Source organism: Myotis nattereri (assembly GCF_964212035.1).
Source record: "Myotis nattereri genome assembly, chromosome: 7".
Taxonomy (NCBI): Eukaryota; Metazoa; Chordata; class Mammalia; order Chiroptera; family Vespertilionidae; genus Myotis; species Myotis nattereri.
Genome location: NC_138082.1, coordinates 28,431,614 through 28,454,514, shown reverse-complemented (window position 1 = coordinate 28,454,514; position 22,901 = coordinate 28,431,614). Strand labels below are relative to the sequence as shown.

At 39.7% G+C, this 22,901-nt stretch overlaps 2 protein-coding genes across 8 annotated transcripts in view; both read right to left on the bottom strand.

The window, feature by feature from the left end:
- Window positions 1-1,524: 1,524 nt before the first annotated feature.
- Window positions 1,525-1,875, bottom strand: LOC308522392 (small cysteine and glycine repeat-containing protein 8-like; the record flags this gene model as incomplete). Its single annotated transcript, XM_081095800.1, has 1 exon — window positions 1,525-1,875. One exon carries the CDS (start codon window positions 1,873-1,875, stop codon window positions 1,525-1,527), a length of 351 nt encoding a protein of 116 aa, XP_080951926.1.
- Window positions 1,876-12,897: 11,022 nt separating this feature from the next.
- AGFG1 (ArfGAP with FG repeats 1) overlaps window positions 12,898-22,901 on the bottom strand; it is a 74,382-nt gene continuing 64,378 nt past the window's right edge. For 4 of the 7 annotated variants that reach the window (XM_081095786.1, XM_081095788.1, XM_081095790.1 and 1 more), the window contains 3 exons: window positions 21,618-21,776; window positions 18,977-19,068; window positions 12,898-18,426 (listed from right to left, as the gene is read on the bottom strand). In XM_081095786.1, the coding sequence (XP_080951912.1) occupies window positions 18,367-18,426; window positions 18,977-19,068; window positions 21,618-21,776 (311 nt within the window). In that variant the 3' untranslated portion in view covers window positions 12,898-18,366. The remainder of the gene's footprint in view (window positions 18,427-18,976; window positions 19,069-21,617; window positions 21,777-22,901) is intronic. The other 3 variants (XM_081095791.1, XM_081095787.1, XM_081095789.1) reach the window with 1 other exon arrangement.

The following is a 22,901-nucleotide window of genomic DNA, read 5'->3' as shown; positions in this document are numbered from 1 at the left end:
CCCAGCCAGTGTTGCTCAGTGGTGAGCATCGACCTATGAACCAGGGGGTCACAGTTTGATTCCCAATCAGAGCACATGCCCAGGTTGTGGGCTCCATCCCCAGTGTGGGATGTGCAGGAGGCAGCTGATCGATGACTCTCTCTCATCATTTATGTTTCTATCCCTCTCTCCCTCTCCCTTCCTCTCTGAAATCAATAAAAAATATACTAAAAAGAAACCGTTCTTGAATATCTCCATTGTGGTTCAGGCCCCCATCCCCAGGGCCCAGATCCCTCCAGCAGCGTGTCTGATTTTCCACCTCTGGACTTAACCTCCCTCCAGCCCATTCTCCCTGTGCTGACAGACTGATATTTTCTACAAAGGGCATCGTTCACCCACCAAAATCCTTCAAAGAATTTTTCTTAGTGTGGAATATAGCATCCAAACTCTTGAATGCAACTTTCTGCATCTGGACTTCGCTCACCTCTCCAGCCTCATCTCTCATCACACTACCCCATCACACTCAACTCAGCCTGAGCTTAGCTGTCCCCACTGGTCACACTGCTTCTCCCCTCTGGTCGTTGCTCACAGAGTCACCTCTGCCTGCAATGGCCTTCCCTCAAATGCTCCCTGACACACCCTTGTCCCAGAGGTAGCCTTCGTTCTTCATGCCTTGGCCCAAGAGTCACCACCCCCTGAGATTTCTACCCTCTCCCCCTACACAAAGCCTGACTCAGGTACCCTTTCTGTGTTTCCATAATAGCCCAGGCTTCTCTGGCACATGTTCTTTTTTTTCCCCTTGGGGCCCCATTTTTCACGTTTTGGGTGCTTCAGGAAACAAAACCCCAGCACTACCACCAATCCCCATCACCTTCACCCCCCCCCCCGAAAATCCTTGGGTGAGTACAGGGATCCCTCAGGCAAAATGTCATTTGGGGGCAGCAGCCAAGGGGGCTGTCCCTCTCGCTAATAAACGGCGCTGGACGCAGGGCCCAGGCCCCCCACCGGCTGCAGGAGAACACAGCGGTGGGGGAGCCAGGACGGGGTTGCCAGTGCAGTGGCGGGAGCAGCCAACAAAGGAAATGATACCACGTGTGACTGATGGAGAGTCTGATCGTGCACTAAGTCATTTTATTAGCAAATTGTAAACAGCAATGTTGACAGAGGAGTAGAAAAGCCTGCACACAGGCAGAAAACTCCACATGGCCAAATCCAGGCAGCAGTTACTTATAAACAAATTGGACAGTAGAAGCAGAGAACTACTAGCATGAGGGTTCCCAGGAGACTCTGACTTTGCCCAGGGAGCATCAGTTCCTTGGTCGCATATTTATTTCACGCTACGTGGTTTGGGCAACTTTGTGCAGAGTGAGAGCAAAGGGAGATCCCAGGAAGACAAAGCCTGAGGCACAGGAAGCATGAGGGGGAAAGCTCGTGAGAGAGGGCTCGAAGGAAAAAGTAGACAGAATGGGCCGAAGCAAAGTCTTACCAGCAGGAGAGAGGGTGGCCTCCCTCAGCTGCTGGGCCGGGGTGAATTTCAGCCGCTGTCTAGCAGCAGCATTGCCTCTGGCAGCAGCACTTACACTGGCAGCACTTCTGCTGACAGCAGCCCTTCCCACAGCCACAGCCACAGGAGCCACAGCCACAGGAGCCACAGCCACAGGAGCCACAGCCACAGGAGCGGCGGCAGCAGCAGACCACGGGGACGCTGCAGCAGCCCCCACAGCAGCCACGGCAACAGGGGCAGCAGCTGGAGCAGCAGCCGACCCGGTAGCATCTGCAGGTGGTGCAGCCACCACAGCCGCCACCACAACCACCACAGCCACCACAGCGGCCACCACAGCCGCCACAGCCACCACCACAGCCACCACCGCAGCCACCACAGCCACAGCACCCCATGGTGTCAGTAGAGAGGACTCAGGAAAGGTGAGCAGGGAGATTCAGAAGGTGAGGGAGGTCTGATGCCCCTCTGCTGGGGGAGCCCTTATATAGCACCTCTGGGTATGAGAGAGGGAGGACACGTGACCACTTCCTTGTTATTGTTTATTTCAGTTTCTATAGGAAAACGTCAGGCTCCTACTGTTTATTTCCTTACTAGATACCTTTAGTCTTATTAAATCACATATTTTCAGTTTAGCTAAATTTAACTCTGTCTCACCCGGTGAGAATATTTAGCAAAGGACCTATCCCAATTTTCAAACAGAGCCTCTCTTGGAAGAGATGAGCCAGGGAGACCCATCTTCCCATCGACATTTTCCTTGCTCACTAGTATTTTCTCAGGGACATCGTGTGCTTCCCTTGACATCTCTCTGGGGAACATTCCTGAAGTCCCTCAGTAGGAGAAGGGGAACATACAAACTTAAATAAAGAAGGTAACTTCCAACATTGCTATTGGGGCCACGTATATCTAAACTTGCGATTATGTCTGCTTCTTCTCCCTGGGTAGACGCCCTGACTGCAAACCGTGAAGTCATTCAGTGAATTATAAAAATCACCCCCCTTGGGACACCCACAGGCTCCCGCTTCATCTTAAGGGTCGCCTCACCTTTCTGCCTAGTAATGAATTCTTCTTGCATGAGTCACATCTGTGGGCCCAGGCTTGATCATAAAGTAGGCAACAAGGCCACTGACGTGAGGTGTCAGAGGCCCTGGGAAGCTCCTCTGTCCCTTTTTGGGGACTCTGTCATCTAAGGGTTGATTTCTACAGTATTAGCTCAAGATCCACTGGCCACAGAGGCTTCCCAAGATTTGTTTGGTAGAACACTAGTTCTGTTACAGGATACTGAGGAGCTAGGCAAATTCCAGGACAAGAGGAATAGGGAAACTGAGACAAGAAAATGAAACAACAGTTTGGGCAGCTTGCAGCTAGTCTGCAGTAAAATCTTATCTTTCCCAACCAAGGACTCTTGAGAACAAATGGCTATTACCTCTCTACCCAAAGAATGCAAGCAAGAAGGGGGAGTTTCGATGCCTCTTCTCCCTAACCATAGAAAGCACGGTGTAAGTCACCCTGGAACTGCTAAGGCAGGAGAGGGGAAGGGGGACGGAAGAGGGAGAGATTTATCTCAAAGAAGTCAGCCGTTTGGGGGATGTAGGAGAGAAGAAGGAGTGTTCACTTCCCTGTTTAAACAGAGAAGCCAGCAGTCTCAGGGCTTGTCAAGATGAAATCGCCAAATATTTCTCATAAATTCTGGGAAAGCTGTAACAGAGCAAAAGGAAGACCTTGAGAGTTAATCTGTACCAAGATATCTGGCAGAGGAATTTAAAAACCTATAGACAGAAGGGTGTATTACCTCTTGAACCCCCACCCGGCTCACTTCTCAGGTTAGCTAAGAAGCCCATCTGGGCTCTAGGCCAGATGTAGTTTAATAGATTTGCTTGCATTGCTTCTTCAATAAACTTACTTGCTTTACTTTTTAATAAATTGGCTTTAATATAATGCAGTTGCTTGGAGTCACTCATTTGAATTCCTTCGTACAAGAACCAAGGAGGGGGCTGTCCAATCACACCTTTTCTGGTGTTTCTAGTGCATAAGACAGTTCCTTGGGATATTAAAGCATGCAACACAAAAATGGTTCAAATACGCTTAAAAGTAAGCCATTGAAATAAAGCTAAACAGTCTTTTTTGACCCTAGATCTTCTTAGAGGCTTCGATTGGTCATGATCCTGTGACTCACAAGGAGTCAAATCTACTAGACCACAGAACTTACTTTCACTCTGTCAGGTGAGAGCTCAGATTTTGATGGTGGATTTAGAAAAGCCCATTAACACATTCACTGCAGAGAATGGAAATAGAAGGAAGGAGCAGTAATTCTCAAACATCCATATAATCGAAGAATTCAATGATGACACTCAGTAGACTTAGAAATTGGAAAGAATTAATCTGCACTTTGTGGAATATCCTATAGTTTTAGAAACTTCATCGCTTACCTTTAGATGGGAGTACTTCTAAATGGGGCAAAGGATGGCCTATGGCCTATTTTCTTTATGAGGACTCTGGGTATAAAAAAGCCATGCCTTCCATTGTTGGCCCATCCCAGTGCTCTATCCCGCTAGTACTTAATGTCTTCTGTAGGTACAACAGCAATCTTGCTTTAATGTTTCCTCTTGTCCAGTGTAGACCCAAGAGTGAAATCTAGGAGTCTGATCATCAAACTATAGACTTGAGGACAGTCTTCAATAATTTTCTTGTAATAGCTAACAACCCTAATTCTTTTAGCTTTCTGTGGAGTTAGGAATAGATCTCAAGGTGGGGCCCCGGGGACCAGCAGCATCCGAATCACAAGGGAAGGTGTTAGAAATGCAAATTCTCGGAGAGTTTGGGGGTGGCGCCCAATAATCTGTGTTTAATAAATCCTCCAGGTGATTCTGATGCCTGTTCAAGTTTGAGACCTTTGGAATGTGCCAATATAGGGGAAGATCACTTTTTACCATTTTGCATTATTTAGTCACTTTTCTTATGTTTACTTTGCCTTCAGTATTTTTTCCCCACATGTTTTCTTAGAGCGATGAGCTGATGTTTACTACTTTGAAAGCAGCATCTTTTTCTGGCTAAGACTTTATCATCTGCTAAATTTGCACAATAAAACCCATAACACAGTGTTTCCTGATAATTCTCCTGTACTTCTAGGCTCACATCTCAACACACACATCTCAACATATATGTGATTTTCATTTCAACAAATAATAACTCAGAGCCCATTTACTCAAATATAAGCCCAGTTTGGGGTCTGGAAGCATGATCACCCTAACAATACCAAGTGTGGAACACTCTTTTTATAATGTCAGTTAGTTATACAATAAGAATAGAGTCACAGTTTTTGGCTTCATATTGCTATTCAAGCTAAACCATGTGCCAATGCCCTGTCATCAATGGCCAGATGCCTAATTCTAGACACATCTGAAAAGACAAAAATAGCTAATGCAAAGAGCAGTGTAGCCATCTGGCCATCAACAAAACCTTTTTCTCTAGATATCAGGCTCCTCTGTTGTCCCCTACACATGAAGTCCTAATGAATCTCAACCAAACATCACAAGTTTCCAAGGTTGCAGAGGTGGTCTAACCCCTACCCAGGAGAAGATTCCAGAAAATCAGGACTGAAATCATGTTTGGGAAATTGCAATTCTAGGACCTGTGATACTCTTAGTGATTTCTATACATCGCAAGGAACAATCTTCCACCTAATGACAGATTCTTTTTAAAGGGAAGAGCAAAAAAAAAAAAATAAGCTCTATACTAACAAAAAGCATATGGAAACAGATTAAAACCATATTTATTTTCATGTTTCCCAAACGAAAAAAAAAATACTTATATAGAAATATAACAAAACATTATAGGATTGTACTCCTTTTTTTTTTTTTTTTTTTTTACAGGATTGTTTTCTGCAGGAGGAAGAAATCAAAGAAGACCTAAATAAATGGAGAGGCACATCATGTTCATGGATGGGAAGACTCAACAAAGTAAAGATGCCAATTGATCTATAGGTCAAATACAATTCCAAAATTTCAGCCAGGTGCTGTGTAGATGTAGACCAGCTTATTCTGGACAATTGGTGCAGCCACTATGGAGAGCAGTATGGAGTAACCTCAAAAAAATTAAAAATGGAACTGTCTTATGACCCAGTGATCCCACTTCTGGGAATATATCCTAAGAATCCCCCAAAAAATGGATTCAAAAGAATATATGCACCCCATGTTCATTGCAGTGTTATTTATAATAGCCAAGATCTGGAAACAGCCTAAGTGCTCATCAGTAGATGAAAGGATAAAAAAGCTGTGCTACATTTACACCATGGAATACTACATGGCTATAGAAAAGAAGGAAATCTTTTCTTTTGTGACAGAATGGATGGACCTAGAGAGCATTATGCTAAGTGAATAAGCCATCTGAAAAAGACAAATACCAGATGATTTCACTTATATGTAGAATCTAATGAACAAAGTAAACTAACAAATGAAAATAGAAACAGACTCATAGATACAGAGAACAGATTGACAGCTGTCCAAGGGGAGGGAAGTTGTGGGACAGGGTAAAAAAAAAAAGGGGGTGAGGAATTAAGCAACAAAACCCAACAAATTTATAGACACAGACAGTATGGTGATTACTGGCGGGAAAGGAGATTAGGGGAGGGAGGAGAGGGTAAAGGGGGGAAAATGATGATAGAAGGAGACTTGACCTTCACACACAATACAAATACAGATGATATATTATAGATTGTACACCTGCAACCTATATAATTTTATTAAACATCACCCCAATAAATTCAATTAAAAAATAAAGTTTGTTGGTCAAGCACAGGACCTATTTAGCTAAAAGAATTTTGAAAATGAAAAATAAAGGAACAAAATCACTCTACCTGATGACCCAGATTATTATGTAGACACGGTAATCAAGACCATGAGATGGGAAGAGGGACAGACACCTAGATCAAGGGAAAAGGGTAGGGGTCCAGGAGAGGACCCACACAAAGAGGCCAAACTGATTTCTGACAAAGGAGAAAAAGTAATTCAATGGAAGAAGAAGAATCTTTTCAACAGATGATATTAGAGCAATGGCACATCCATGCAAAAAATCTAAACCTGAACCTTACATCAAAATATCTACTGATTAAATGAAAGGAAGCTCATTCACAGACTCGATTGCCCCCTCACCGGTGTGAGCACCTGCCTTTTACATGGTCTGACTGGTATGTGCCTGTTTACAAGACCCTTGAAGTTCTGGAGGGCAGGAACCACGTGGCTTTGGTTTTGAACTCCCAGGTCCTTTCACAGTGTATGGCATCAATTAATATTTGATGAATGAATGATTTCACCCTCTTTCCAGGGCATGGCAGCAGGTGGTCACATCACCAAGAATCAATTTAAAGCCATTTCCAAGGCCAGAGAGGCTGGGTTTTGAACAGTGTCTATGTGAGGCGTGTGGGTCACACAGAGATCTGACCCTTCTTTCCTCGGTAGAGTATGCAATTCAGTTGCGTCATTAGGCTTTGGGCCAGCGACATTCTTCACAGAAAACTCACCGAGCAGAGAAGCAAAGCAGCAAACCCAAAGTACAATGTGTCTTCCAGAAAGATTTTAAATTGAAACACTTTAAAAAATGCATGTCATCTAAATCAGCAGGGGGAATGCCTCATAATAATACAAGGAAGTTCATTTAAATTAAAATCAATGGTTTCATAAAGGATGCCTAAGGTCAGTCTTCCAAGCTTCTGGAGGTCACCAGAGCAGGTGATGGAACTCAGAAAATAATGCCATCTTGAAAGCAAACCTTCCGTTTTTTGTTTTTTTTGTTGTGTGTGTGTGTGTGTGTGTGTGTATGTGTGTGTGTTTTGTTTGTTTTTATGATTGAGCTGGTACTCTTTTTAAAAGGCATAAAAATCATCTCTTGATCCATCTAGAGTTGATTTTTTTTGTGTTTTTTATTTGTTTTTGCTATTGTGGTTTTTGTTACTCATTACAAAAAAAAAGTGTAATTAGATACAAGCAAAATTGAGCTACCAAAAAACTAAAATTCTGGCCAAATAGTTGGGCAATAAAAATCAAACCTTTGGAATGAGGTATCCAAAATGTCTAATCTATGAGGATATTTTGTAAGACCATCCAACGTGCTTCCACAGGCTGGAAATTCACCCTCCAGAGAAAAGACCTACCTGCCCCCCATCTCCCACCCAGATTTCACCCACACTAGCTCAGGGGGCAGCACCTTTGTTTCCTTCAATTACCAGCCTCTTGATCCTGGGTTAAGACATTTTGCCGCAGGACCAAGGCAAGAACAAAGAGACACATCTATTTCCTGGAACCTAAGGCATTCAAAATAGCTTTTGACTACTTTTTTAGGGAGGATGTTAATGAATATTCTTTCTCCTTTGAGTTGTTCTGACACAGAACAGAATCAAGAGTTAGAAAGTAGGAGTCATGGAAAGGAACAGAAAACAGGTGTCAGGAAAAGTTTGCTCACATACTGAGGTGCCAGTCCACATCAAACACTTCTCCATGGGAGCCATGGGACCTAGGGCTGAGCATTTTTACCCAGAAAAAACCACATCTGTAATCGTTCAAAAGACTGTGGGAATACAGTGTGGGAGGCTATAATTGCCACAGGCAGATCTACGAAGCCTTTGAACTTGAGGTCAGAGAACCTGGGTGTTATAAGGTTGATGAGCTAGGATGGATCCTGAGGGCGTGAGAGGGGAGTCGTCCACTAGGGTTCACACAGGTAATTGAAGGGATAACATACAGCAAAATGTTAAGGGCAAGTGACCAGTATCACTATTTGTCTTTATCTTAGCTCAGGAGTTGATGCCTTGGAACATGCATCGAATGGGAATGGGGGACAGCACCCTCTGGTCTTGTCCATATCACCCTGCACCTGTCTGCATGTCCACAAGTCACTAACCCTCTCTAAGCAGCCATTTCTTCCCTTTGTAAACATTGAGCTCAGATTCTGCCAAGGGTCCCTTCCAGCTCCTAAATTCTTCAGAGTTCAGTGATAATGAAGAACGGCCCATTTTAACTAAAATTTATTCCCCAGATATACACTTATTAAGGAAAGTATTGATTTGTCTACCGAAGGCAGGAGTTATTTTTATTTGATCTGGACTGAAGATTTCATTGTTACTAACTTGATGTATACAACTAATGTGAAGTGATTTCAGTCAAATTTACTTTCATGATGAGGGTTATGCAGATAATGCTAGAATTTTAATTTACATTAATATAAGGATATAGAACCACATTCTATTTTTAAAATTGGGCCAGATATAAAAGAAATATAGACTCTGAACACATAAAAGCTCAAAAATAAAAGCCATGACAACAATAATGAGGACCTAAATCATTGCCACCTATAGAGGGCATACATCAATAAAATTTAATTCTGAAGACAATCTTGAAAGATATCATGTTCCCCTTTTTACAAATTGAAAAACTAACATTCAGGGAGATTAAACAAGTGCCACAGGTGGGAGGCTTTCTGAGGTAGGGAGCTGGCTTGGGAATCCAGACTTGAGAGATTCTACCACCACGCGCCCACCTGGTTGCTGCCCTTCAACACCAGAGGCTGCGCCAAGCAGGTTGCTGGGTAAACAAGGGCAAATGCGGGCTGGGATGACTAGATGCCCAGGTATTGTTCCTTCTCCCTGGATAAGTAAAACCAATTTATCAGGAAATACTTGAAGGACAACTAACCTCTGTTCTCAATTTGAACAGTGTCGGCTTTCTATCACTTTAAAAGTAGCAGAGACTTGTAAAATATCAGGTTCTAATGGAGTGGGGGTGGGGGTAGGGTGATTTTCCAGTTGTTCCTTGGTTGCTCCACCCCTTGCTTTTCTCCCTGACACTTATATCTTCTCTTCTCCTAAGTCCCCCATCTCAACCCATACATGCATAACAAAAGTAGATTCTTTCATTGCAGAAACATCCACCTGGGGTCTTCCCCTTTTATCATGGCATCACATGTGAACTCTTAGGATAATCAATATTTGCTGGGACATAACCAGTGATGACGAGGCTGCTCAGCACGTCACTTGAGCAATGGGTAACATTTGGCAAGGGCTGATGGCAAAGCCATCTGGCAAGGGAGGCCGTGGATGTGCCAGGAAGCAGGGCAGCCACCTCCCCACTGGGAAATGAGTCATAGGACCCAATTTTATCACTCCAGGAAGTGAGTCAAGGAATTCAGTTTAGGATTGAATATGTATTTCATTCATTTGGTTAAATTACCCAAAAGAAAGAAAAAAGTGCCTACCACTTGCCAGCACTGGTTTAATGTCAGGGACTCAGATAGATTTGACTCTATAAAAACACAGAACCTCTATACCAGTGGTTCTCAACCTGTGGGTCGCGACCCTTTTGGGGGTCGAGTGACCCTTTCACAGGGGTGGCCTAAGACCATCAGAAAACACATATATAATTACATATTGTTTTTGTGATTAATCACTATGCTTTAATTATGTTCAATTTGTAACAATAAAATTGGGGGTCACCACAACATGAGGAACTGTATTAAAGGGTCAAGGCATTAGGAAGATTGAGAACCACTGCTCTATACATAAAAAGAATAGGAGAAATATTTGGTAAATACATAAGTAATTTTACTTAATGTCAATATACAAAAAGTTCTAACAAAACAATTTTTAAAAGATGAGCATTTCAGAAAAGAGGTCTCTTCCTTGAGGGTGCCTCTGTAATTCCAAAACAATATAGAATGTGATGAACAAAAATACAAATTTAGGTGATCTCATTACTATGTCTACCTTAACCTTTGAAACAATTATAAGTGAAAAAATGTAACTAGTAAAACATGGGGAAAACCAACCTCAGCAGTAATTGAAAGAAGAAAAGATGAGGCATTATTTCAGCTCCCTTAAATTAGCACTTACTAAAATAATTCCCAGAGATTTCTGACAACCAGAAATTGAGGTAAAAATGGCCCATGTGCCTTTTTGGTATTTGCAAAAATTAAAGCAATCCCTGTAAAAATAGCAATTTAGTTGAGGACAAAATGTTAATGCTTATAAGCCAATAGTGTGACTTTAGAAGAATTTATTCCAAGATATAATACAAATAAAAGGTTATACACAGCAAAGTATTCAATTAATGTTATTTAAATTATTAAAAAATGATAAATGAATAGGAAGACTACAGAGCAATATAGAAAATGTTTGAGATGTACACTGTTCACTCAGCGATTCCATTTCTAAGACATGACACCAAACCGTACATGTGCAAAAGTATAGGCAACATTTCCGATGCTAAAAATTGGAACCCCACCTAATAAAGCATCATTAAAGAGAATGGAAATCTATATTTGAAAGTAAAACCCATGATATATTGAGTAAAAGGTGATAAAATAGGAAGCATGATTACATTCTGTAAGAGGTCCTTATGTTAACTATACATGGAACACAACCCAGTATTTATATCTGCACAGGATTTTTTTAAAAAATCTTCTCTACTTTCAGATTCTTTACAAGCACATATTATTTTCACAATCAGAAATATGTTTCCATTTTGGAAACATATTGGAAAATTATGTGGCAAAAGTACAATATTAAAAACTGGCTATGCTTGTGATGCAAAACTTATGGGCAAAAACATGGAGAAAAAAACAAAATTAGACAATTTCAGATAGAAAGGCTGTGAGTCTTTTAATTCCTATTAATGATGGTGAAACAAGTTTTTTAAACCCAAACTCTTATTAAAACTGCTGGAACCAGGAGCTTCTTAGTAGTAATCTATTCTAATAAGAGGGTAATATGCTAATTAAACCAGGTCAACCAGACATCTTCTGGACGTCTGACTTCTGGACAAAGCCACGGTGGCAGGGGCCAAGGCAGAGGCGGTTAGGGGTGATCAGGTCGGCAGGGGAGCAAGAAGTTAGGGCCATCAGGCCAGCAGAGGAGCAAGCAGTTAGGGGACGGTCAGGCCAGCAGGGGAGGGCAGTTGGGGGCAATCAGGCCTGCAGGGGAGTGGTTAGGTGGTGATCAGGCTGGCAGGCAGGTGAGTGGTTAGGTGCCAGCGGTCTCAGATTGTGAGTCGGACATCCCCTGAGGGGTCCCAGATTGGAGAGGGTGCATGCTGGGCTGAGGGACAACATCCCCCCTGCACAAATTTCATGCCTCTAGTCTATAATGAAAGGGTAATATGCTAATTAGACTGAACATCTTCTAGATGTCATTCCGGACGTCCTTCCTGACGAAGCTGGGGCCAGAGGGAAGCCAGCCGGGAACTGGGTGCCTGCGGGCAGCCTAAGGGAAGCCAGGATGGGTCCTGGGTGCCAGAGGGAAGCTGGTGCTGGCAGCCAGGGGGAAGGAAGGCCTACTCTTGCACAAATTTTCATACATGGGGCTTTTAGTACAATATAAATGAGAAACTTCAAGGTCAGTCTTATGTCTACTCGCCACTTGGCTGAATAATCTTGGCCAACACTAAATGTCAATTTTCCTGTGACAAATACTGCCTGGAAGCTGTAGTGTTGTTGTAGCCATTAAATGACATCAATTGTATGAAGTGTTCCTGCATCAAGACTGGTCTTCATAAATCTTGGCACATTAATACAACTTCCAAGACATACACTGCTGACTAAAAGTGCCTCATTCTTCCTCTGACTACTCATAAAGTTCTCTGGTTCCTGATTCCTAGACTTCATGTGCTAAGATATCTTTTCTATTAATAATTAGGGCTCATATTATTCCTCATAAACAAATTACTCCAGGGAGCAAACCCTGTCCTTGACTAATGGTAAATATATTTAGAGAAACTCTCTGAACTCTAATCTTATAAAGAATGAAAAGCAGAACTTTTCCATTTTTACCTGTCTGTTCTAAGGCAAAGAGAATTAATTTTGAAGAAATAATGAATAAAACATGTAGTTGTGCCATTATTTTGGCACAGTAAATTTGTATTTTTCTTCTTAAAAATATGGTATATTCTGCCTGGCCCCGTTTGGCTCAGTGGTTGAGTGTCGACCTATGAACCAGGTGATCACGGTTCAATGCTCAGTCCGGACACACACTTGTGGTTTTGGGCTTGATACCCAGTGTGGGGTGTGCAGGAGGCAGCTGATTGATTCTCATCATGATGTTTCTCTTTCTCCCTTCCTCTCTCTGAAATTAAAAATATTTTTTAAAAATATGATATATTCTAAGATAACATAGATAAGGCACAATACCAACAGGTAGTAAGCAGAGCCCCAAAGTGTACGTTTAGAAACTCCAAGAGTCATGGGTAGGAGCAATGGCAAAATCAGCATGCAAAATAAATATGACTAAATGCCAGAAAGCATAGGATTTCTCCAAATATTTTAAGGTACTTGATTTGAGTGATTTTTTTTCTTCTTCGGATGAAAATTTCCTAACTGGAAGTGCAAATTTCCTAAGTGGACGTGCAAATTCATACTTAAACAGCTGGTGAGCCTAAAAATAGAATGTCTATTTTATTGAGTTTCCCATCAGGCAGAATCCAGACTAATCTTCATATATATTATACACAAAGATACTCACATTGTAACAATGTTTTTAGTACAAAAATCTATAAACAAATGTTCTTCAAAAGGAACATCCACATAATGAAATCTTGGAGCCATTAAAATGAGTTAGAACTGGATGTGATAATAAAGATAATCAAGTTAAAAAGAACCAATATACAAAATAGTACATCTAAAGTAAGGGGGGGACAAGAGGCAAATATATATGTGTACATTAGTATTAAATAACATTTCTAAAAGACTATACAAGACAAAATATTCCTTGGGGGTATGGGAACAAGATCACAGGAAGGAGACACGTTTTGACTTCATACCCTTTATATATTGCATGATTTTAAAAATCGTAAGCATGTATTATTTTAATATTAAAAAAACTTAAAGTATTTAAAAAGCCTGATTGTACCCATGGTCTTCTATGAAACAGTTTACAATCCTTTGCTTTTACTCAATATTTAGTGAAAATTAGAAGGCTCTTTGGTGTCTGCTTCCTCTGTCCCTCAAGACTGAGGGGAAACGTTGAGAATTTATTTAAATATTGCTTAAATTACAACTTGGGTAACATCTACTCAAAATTCCAAAGAATTAATTTAAAAAACCCAAACCAACCCAATGGGCATTTAAATTCCCAACTGAAGTATTTTACCAAAGATCACTTTTCCTTTACATGAAATCCCCAATAACATCCTTTTGTAATTCAACTCCAAAGTCCTGTGAGTTAGACAAGCAGATTTCAAAAATTTATTTCAAGATATGTTAAATTCTTATCCATTGGCATAAAATAAGCAGAATGCACAGAGGTTACCAGGTTTGAAAGAAAATGTATTATTGGCAAAAGCCTTCACTGGAAAATATCATAAATTCAAATACTAAGGACTGACCCCAAAATCAGAAGAGGAAGCATAAGAGCCCTTTTATGTCAAGTTGGATTTGCAATTGAATGGCTTTAAAATGCATCTTAATGTTTGAGCCTAAGGAAGCTGGGAGTGGTAGGCTAGTGGCCAACTTAAGAGCACATCTTCCCTTAAAACTATTCAAAATACAAGTTTTTAAACTGCTGAACGAAACACAAATGTAGACAGAATTCAGAGTATGTGCCATGAATGTACAACCCCTGCAGCACAATAACTGGACTTTTTAAAACCACGGTTTCACAATACTTATTTTTAGATTAAATACCTCAGACCCAGTTTGCTTCTAGAAATGAATTAGTGTCCAAATCTTGCTGAACAATACAAGACCCTTCAAATATTGGATACAATAAGCAAATAACCAATAAATGTAATGACTGAGTTGTGGAATTATATGTCAGTGTGTGCTAGTGTTGGCTTGCAAAAGCTTAGAAGAGCTGCTAGTATGTTTTATCTTTCTAACTAAAAGTTTAATACCGGATTGGTAGGTGCAATCAGCCATGGCAACAATATTTATACCACAAGTATCAATCAGTCAACACTACAAAACAGGGCACTTCTCCATCAGAAGCAGTTGCTAAATATTCACCAATAAAACATTCATTACATCTTGGCCATATATTTGCTTGTCCAAATACATCACATAAAAATTTTATTGACATTATAACATTTTAAAATATACAATGAGGATGCATTCAATGCAATAGGCTAACTCAATACAAATGTGAATAACATATTTTACAAATTTAAAAACCGGGGAACAAACTATTAATAACATTGTTTCACAAATTATGATACTTTAAAGAGCTCTTTAGTTTAAAACATGCTCCACTAATTACCCTATTAATTTACTTGTAAACTTAAATAAGCCCTTCAAGAATAAACTGTACTGATTTTATCAACTTATAAATGGAACCCAAATTAAATTTTTATTAGACATATAGGATATGCAAACTCTTTCAGGATTGGGAAATATTTTTTAAAATCTTACAAATAAGCATGATAGCACTTTTTAAAATATATTTCCTTGATTTCAGAGAGGGAGAAACACCAATAAGAGAATCATTGATTGGCTGCCTCCTGCACGCCCCCTACTGGGGATTGAGCCTGCAACCTGGGCATGTGCCCTGCCAGAATCAAACAGTAGTGAACTCCTGATGCTCAATCACTGAACAACACTGGCCGGGCTTAACATTTGCAACTTCAACAGGAATTTTCATTTTTCCCACCAACTAAGTAAAAAAAATATAGAAGTTCAGTGAGCACTATGCTTACAACTAAATGCTGCTGTTCCAAAAATATACACCGTTGAAGTCTAGTGCGGTGGTTTTCAAAGACTAGTCTGAGGAGCCTGGAGGGTCCCAGAACACAAGATCCAAACTATTTTCATAACAGTACCAAAATGTTGTATCTCTGCTTCACCCATGATCTTGCAAGTTCACAGTAGAGTTTTCCAGCGTCCACATGCCACATGATAGAAAAAGAATCACAATGAGACTCTGCTGCTTCTCTTGGTCCAGATATTTAAAAGATGAGCAAAACAGAATGTTCTCATTGTTTTTGGATAACACTTATTTTTATAAAAATGATATTTGTTAACATGTAATGGATTTATTGGTATATTTAAATAAACATAGTTCTTAAATGACTTGGTATTAATTTCTAATACAGTAAATTCTGACCAACACGTCATATAAACAAAAGCTCTTTGGGGATTATGGTGCCGAGACCCAGTTTCTCAAAACTTTTGGGGAAATGGTACAAAAACATCCATTTTACCAATTTCCAGGAACTGTATGTAGCAAAGACAGTGTGCACTGGGGGAAGGGACAACTCACAGGTAAACCACTGATATGCTCCTTCAAATTTAGAGGAATTATTTGAACAAAGAAAGTAATTACCTCTATTTTTCACAAAAATGAAAATACAGCATGCCTTTAAATGTAACAAAGTTCTCCACCCTAAAAGAAAATTTTCTTTCCTGAGTAAAGATAGGAGAAAAAGATCTGATTCAACCAGAAGCCAGGAAACACGAAGGTCTTCAGCCTTGTCACCTCGAGAATTTTCTCTTCAGTTCTCTGTGTTCCCTCCATGAAAAAGGGCGTGGAGGGAGACCCCACAAATGTAGAGACAATTCTGATGGTCTATCGAAAAGCAGATGCAAAGCTGAATAGGAAAGTCTAACTGAAGTTGATTTAAATCTACTGTAACTCTGGACTTCTTAAACTACATATTTAATTTTATAAGCACTCATTTCAATTAAGTTATTAAGAGTTCCCATTTAATTACAAAATTCAAAATTTACTCAGAACAAATAGTCTTTAAAATTATTTTCATAATAACTGTTTAATTTACTTATTTCTTAGATGGAAAGCTGGAAGGTTATTTGGGTAATGCCTACAATTATATATTATAACTTTATACATGTGGATTGATTAGGACCCAATACAATCTAAAATACAGACATTCAAAGACATTTCTTTAGTGTTCCCTCCATGAAAAATAGGGTGGAGACCCCACAAATGTAGAGACATTTCAAGTATACACCAACACACACCACAACTGTTGCAGCATTCATTTAATTCTAAAGAGGCATACTGCTCAGAAAAGGGGCAGAGATCTCCCAGTCTTCTTATCAAATGGGTCAGGAAAACCACACATTCAGCTAGATATTCAACAAACAGCAATGTTTGAACAAGTCTAAAACACTACACAGCTTGAGGATAGTAGGATAACTCAAGTAGCCACCACTGAAAAAGGTATTCAACATGAATAAAATGTTTGAGGAAACAGACGTTCACCTCTTTTAATACCAAAGCTTTTTAAAAAATGTCTAATCATTATAAGATAAAACATTATAAACACATGCTACCCATTTGTATATGTAATTTCAGCTTATCTTGATGACAATGAGTCAGCAAAATAGACAATTATTAGAAGATGATGTGCTTTAGTGACCTAGGCTGGGCTGGCTGCCCCTACACTAAATAGTCTTCAAGAGTATACTCTTCACAGTTTTTTCTGTCTCCTTCCTTTCGAGCCACAACCTCTGAACTGCTAATTTGCTATGGGCTGGGAAACCAAATAATCAGTAAAGACTTCATGACTTAAGTAGGTTGCTAAAAGGCATTTAAAAAAAGAAAAAAAAAAGATGATTCCAAGTTTCCCAGCTGTGTTGGTTTGATGAGACTGCCAGATTATCTCTGGATGAATGAGGCATTGCTGCACATAAATATTTAAACAAGTTCATTTGAATATTAACAAAAAGATAAAACTAAATATTAGTATCATTGCCCTTTTAAACAAAGTATTCTATAACTTCAAGGTAACACTGGGTTCCAGTTTCTTTACCCCGCCAGAGATGAACATAAACAAATGTCCTATTAATAATATCAGTTTGTCTAAACAGAAAACAAATCTGAGGTGCAATCATGTCACAGTTAATGCATGTCTGCTTCCAATACATTCAAATACAGTATTTTTAAAATCAATATTTAAAATAGGCCTTTTGAAGTCTGAGAATTCAAGATACTTGAAAAAATTTGTAAATACACATACATGCAAATTCTTCATATTTACAAATTTCACAAAATTAAGAAGTTGCAAAGAAATTAGAAGGATTATGGTGAATCTGACAAGCTACATGTAAATGCTTTACCACTGACATATTCATGAATATAGCAGTCATAGTAGTTTTAATACATTTTCTACATGGCCTTTATATAAAATTTTCTCTTTTAGACATAAAAGTTAGTCACTAGAAGTCTTCTGAAATCCTAATTTAAGAATTCAAGATGTTCTCAATTCACTACTCACATTTAAGGCCACTTTGGTAAAGGCATTGCAGCAAGAACACAAAAACAATAGCATATTTTCTAATATTTATTTTTTTCACCTGCAAACTGTAGCAAAACATGATCAGCTTTATTATGCAGACAGGTATCCTTCTACATTTTTAAAGAATTTAGGCATGTATAAATAGAAGAGCTCTTTAGGAGGGAAAAATCCAAGACTGAATAAAACCTTCCACTTCCGACTTTGTAACTTTCCAGTAGCAATGGTTAAAATGATTTCAGGTCATTCATTCCGAGATACATGACAGCACCTTGAAAGTGGCTGATCTATTTTCCCAGTAACATTTTCCACATAACAATGTGTTAAAAGTTACAAATACTGATATGCACAAATAGCTAATTTCTAAGAAAAATATGTACAGTACTGCAGCATAATGAATGTGGTATCTGCAATAACTTAATATTAGCCAATTTTTAATATACATGATACCGCTACCTTTTTCTGCCAATTCACAGGTTAAAAGTTGTTACTGGAGCCCTCTGTTTTGCACATATTACCTGGTGTTTAATACACAATGCAGGCTTTTTAAAGACTTCTCTTGTGTTTAAAGCTAAGATCAGTGAAACAAGACAACAGTGCAAGAGGCGGAGAGATGTAATGTGACCATGTAAAAGTTCTTTCCAGTAAAATGTCTATATAAGGCTATAAGAAAGGATTGGTTGATGAGCTTCCTGTTGGAAATTGTCCTGTCGGTGCACCAGTCTAAAGGAAAACATAAGACAAAATAAATAAACAGACAAAAGTGGTGTGTGATGAAAATATGAAGGGTATTTAGATTTAATTATTGGCAATCAAATTTATTACTATTGTTATTAGCAGCATACTATAATAAAAGATTAGGTATTAGGCACTGTGTTGTGCCTTTTATATAATTATTTCAAATAATTCTCAAAAAAGGACTTGACTCTAAAAAAATGCATTTATGATTCAAACTAAATCTGACTCCAAGACCCCTTTCCACAATGTTTACTCTGTCTATAGCTGCTCATAAAGTGCTCCTTTTGCAAGAAAGCAGACAAATTTCATGTTATAAAATAGCTTATTTACTGTCAATTCTTTGATTTCAAATGATTAATGTGGTTTTTTGAGTCACAAAGGAATCTTGCATAGTGGCTCCCTCAATGTGTACACTCCTGCAATGACTTATCAGTACAGTAGCAAACAGCATCCAGCAGGAGACACATCTTGCTTTTCCTAATTTGAAAATAACACACAACAACTTACGAAGTGCTTAAAACTGCACCTCACTTACCATAAAAGGATTACTAGATACTCCAGCAGCTGCAACTTGACCAAAAGGGGTTACCATTGGCTTTGTTTGTCCAAATGCTGCAAAACCTGCACCTTGTTAAAACAGAACCACCAATTATAACCCATTCCACCTTTGAGAGACAATCTGATGTTTATTAAAGCCTCATAATGCGTTTCAGAGAAACTCCTACCAGGACAATAATAAAATATCAATGTTAAATTGTTAGGTCTTATGCTCTTTCAAAACCAGAAATAAACTTCCTGTGGCATGTCTTAAGGAGCTTTTATATAGTCCCCCGAAACAGTTAATTCCAATTTGTCTTAGCTACGTAAACTACTGACATTTAAAGGATTTAATAAATAGATGAGCTGGTGGTGACTATTTGAGAGGGGCTGTAAGACCACACAACAGTTTCTATGTGGACATCATAGTATTCCTTACGAAACATTTCATCATTATGGCTGTCCCAGACCCTATTTCCAAATTTTTAGTTAAGCACAACTTTAGAAAAGAACATCCATAATTCTAGGATAATCTTTGAATCGATGGAATTCAAATTTTAGCCATAAACAAAATCTGGGGTGGGAGGGTAGGGTGGGGCAGGGTGAGAACCACACAAACTAGTCTCTAGTGAATTTTCCTGAAAACAAGTAACAATTTCTAACCATAATATATATTGCTGCCTATTTATCAGTCTACTGTCACCACCACCCACCAAAAAAACCTTAAACAAAATGGCAGTTTTCTGATGCAAAACAAAAACACTCAGAGATCAACCAAAGGACTTGTATGCTTGCATATGAGCATAACCAATGGACACAGACCAGAGGGGATTGGCGGAGAGGTTTAAGGCATGTGCTGGGAGTTGGGGTGGCCAGGGAGAGGTCAATGGGGGAAAAAGGAGACTTATGTAATACATTAAACAATAAAGAATTTAAATTAAAAAACAAAAACACTCTAGCCCAGCCAGCATGGCTCAGTGGTTGAGCATCGACCTATGAACCAGGAGGTCATGGTTCAATTCCTGGTAAGGGCACAAGCCTGGTGTGTGGGCTTGATCCCAATGTGGGGGTGCAGGAGGCAACTGATCAATGATCCTCACTCATCATTAATGTTTCTCTCCCCTCCTCTCTCTTCTTCTCTGAAATCAAAATATTTGAAAAAAAAACCCACAAAAAACAAAAAACAAAAACAACAACACTCTAGCCCTAGCAGGTTTGGCTCAGTGGATAGAGTGTTGGCCTGCGGACTGAAGGGTCCCAGGTTCGATTCCGGCCAAGGGCACATGCCCAGGTTGTGGGCTCCATCCCCAGTTGGGAGCGTGCAGGAGGCAGCTGATCACTGATTCTCTCTCATCATTGATATTTCTATCTCTCTCCCTCTCCCTTCTTCTCTGAAATCAATAAAAATACATTTTAAAAAAAATCACTCTATGTCCTTAAAAGTTTCTTTTTAAAATCAAGAGATGTATTAGGACACAGATGAATGAATAAGAAAGACACTGGGGCCAAAACCGGTTTGGCTCAGTGGATAGAGCGTCGGCCTGCGGACTGAAAGGTCCCAGGTTCGATTCCGGTCAAGGGCATGTACCTGGGTTGCGGGCATATCCCCAGTGGGAGATGTGCAGGAGGCAGCTGATCGATGTTTCTCTCTCATCGATGTTTCTAACTCTCTATCTCTCTCCCTTCCTCTCTGTAAAAAATCAATAAAATATATTTTTTTAAAAAAAAAAAAAAAGAAAGACACTGGGGACTCCTTAGAGCAGTGGTTCTCAACCTTCCTAATGCCGTGACCCTTTAATACAGTTCCTCATGTTGTGGTGACCCCCAAACTGAACATAATTAAAGCATAGTGATTAATCACAAAAACAATATGTAATTATATGTGTTTTCCGATGGTCTTAGGCAACCCCTGTGAAAGGGTCATTCGACCCCCCCCAAAGGAGTTGCGACCCACAGGTTGAGAACTGCTGCCTTAGAGTCTCTGATTTCTCCTACATCTATAATCTAGTCACAAAAACTTATTACTTGTCAATTTTCTGAGGCCCAAATACACATTCAGTAGACCATACTACAGCATTCTTCAGTTAAGTTCTTTTGTCCAAATACATAAAATTATGACAATACAAGAGGCTCGGTGCACGAATTCATGCACCAGTGGGGTCCCTTGGTCTGGTCAGCAGCATCGGGCCAAAACCAGCTCTCTGACATCCCCTGAGCAGTCCCGGATTGCAAGAGGGCTCAGGCCAGGCCAGGCCAAGGGACCCCACCGGTGCACGATCGGGGCTGGGCAGGGACGCAGGAGGTTGGCCAACTGGGGTGGGACCATGGGAGGATTCCAGGGCGTGTCCGGCCTGTCTCACTCAGTCCCAATTGGCCGGACCCCAGCAGCAAGCTAACCTACCAGTCAGAGTGTCTGTCCCCTGGCGGTCAGTGCACGTCATAGTGACTGGTCAACTGTCTGCCCCCTGGTGGTCAGTGCACATCATAGAGAGCAGTTGAGCGGCCTTAGCATATCATTAGCATATTACGCTTTGATTAGTTGAACGGATGACTGAATGACTGGACACTTACCATATTAGGCTTTTATTATATAGGACAAGAGACCTACAGCGGACTCACAAACAAATGTCAGATCTTACCATTGGGCTGTTGAGAAAAAGCTGTCTGTTGAGGGAAAGCTGCTTGGGCTGGAAAGGCAGGCTGCTGGAAGCTGCCACTGAAGCTGGTGGGAAGACTATAGGGCGCAGGTGTCCCGAAGCCCGCAGGCATGCTCATGGATGCGGTGCCAAAGGTCGCCGCTGACAGAAGAAAAGGGCTGATCACTTACATTTAAAAGGGCACATTTCATTTCTCATATTCAACATTACAGAAGAAATATCATTTACCTTGAAAAATATTAAGATGTACATTAAAGGCATTCTAAATTTCAAAACTTAACAAAGTCAGTTAAGTTTTAGCACTATACTGTATTACAACCTATAAAATTTATTGTCTTAAAACCCAAAAAACCAGAATAAAACTAGTGAAGAAAAATTTCTCAAAGTATATTAATAAAATTCAGCTCTAAACAGCAATCTACTTTTTAAAGCCCATCGTCATGGCAACTCATATGCATACATACTAGTATTTTTTTTGTTTATTTTTCATTTTGTTTTGCTATATATAGTAAAATAACCCCATATTTAATTTTAACTATTGAACTGTGTACTATAACATAATATGTGAATTCCTGGAAAAAATTTTAGAACCTGTGTTAAGTACCTCAGCAAAAATAACAAAACTTATAGGAGTTAGATGCAGGTCATGCTAAACCTATGCAGCGTTGTAACCAGAGCCAAATGGGGGAGGGGAATCTTAATTAAAAACACTAACACAATTAAAGGGACATGCTACACTCCTAATAAATCAATTCCAAAAGAAATAAATGGACTCCCACATTCCTTTTCTGGATGGTAAATAAAGACTGCTCTGGATAAAGGGTTAAGGAAGGTTAGGACTGCTGAGTTATAAAAATTAGGGCAAAATGTACAAAGATGGAAAAGGATGTGAACTAAGCATTATTAGAAGAGATAAAGAACACAGTGTAAATGAACACTGTGTTCAAAACTGTGCTCCTTCAAGGCTTGCCACGTCTAGCCACTATTAACTCTGTGGAACAGAGCAGTCACAGGTTGGGGAAATCTGTGTGAACTACCATTACATATGTGGTATGCTGCCATCATTTCCCATTGAAGAATTAACTCAAGAAATAATTCGTATTACTGAAACACAGGTAGTAGCAGAACAGTGTATCACTATTGCTAGAGAAGATTAAGTGTTCCAGGGAAGGCCTCAGTGAAATAAGAGTCAATAATGTTGCTTTTAATATAGAATAGTAGTAATTATATAGTGAAATAGTTTTAAGTGATGCTGTCAAAAACATA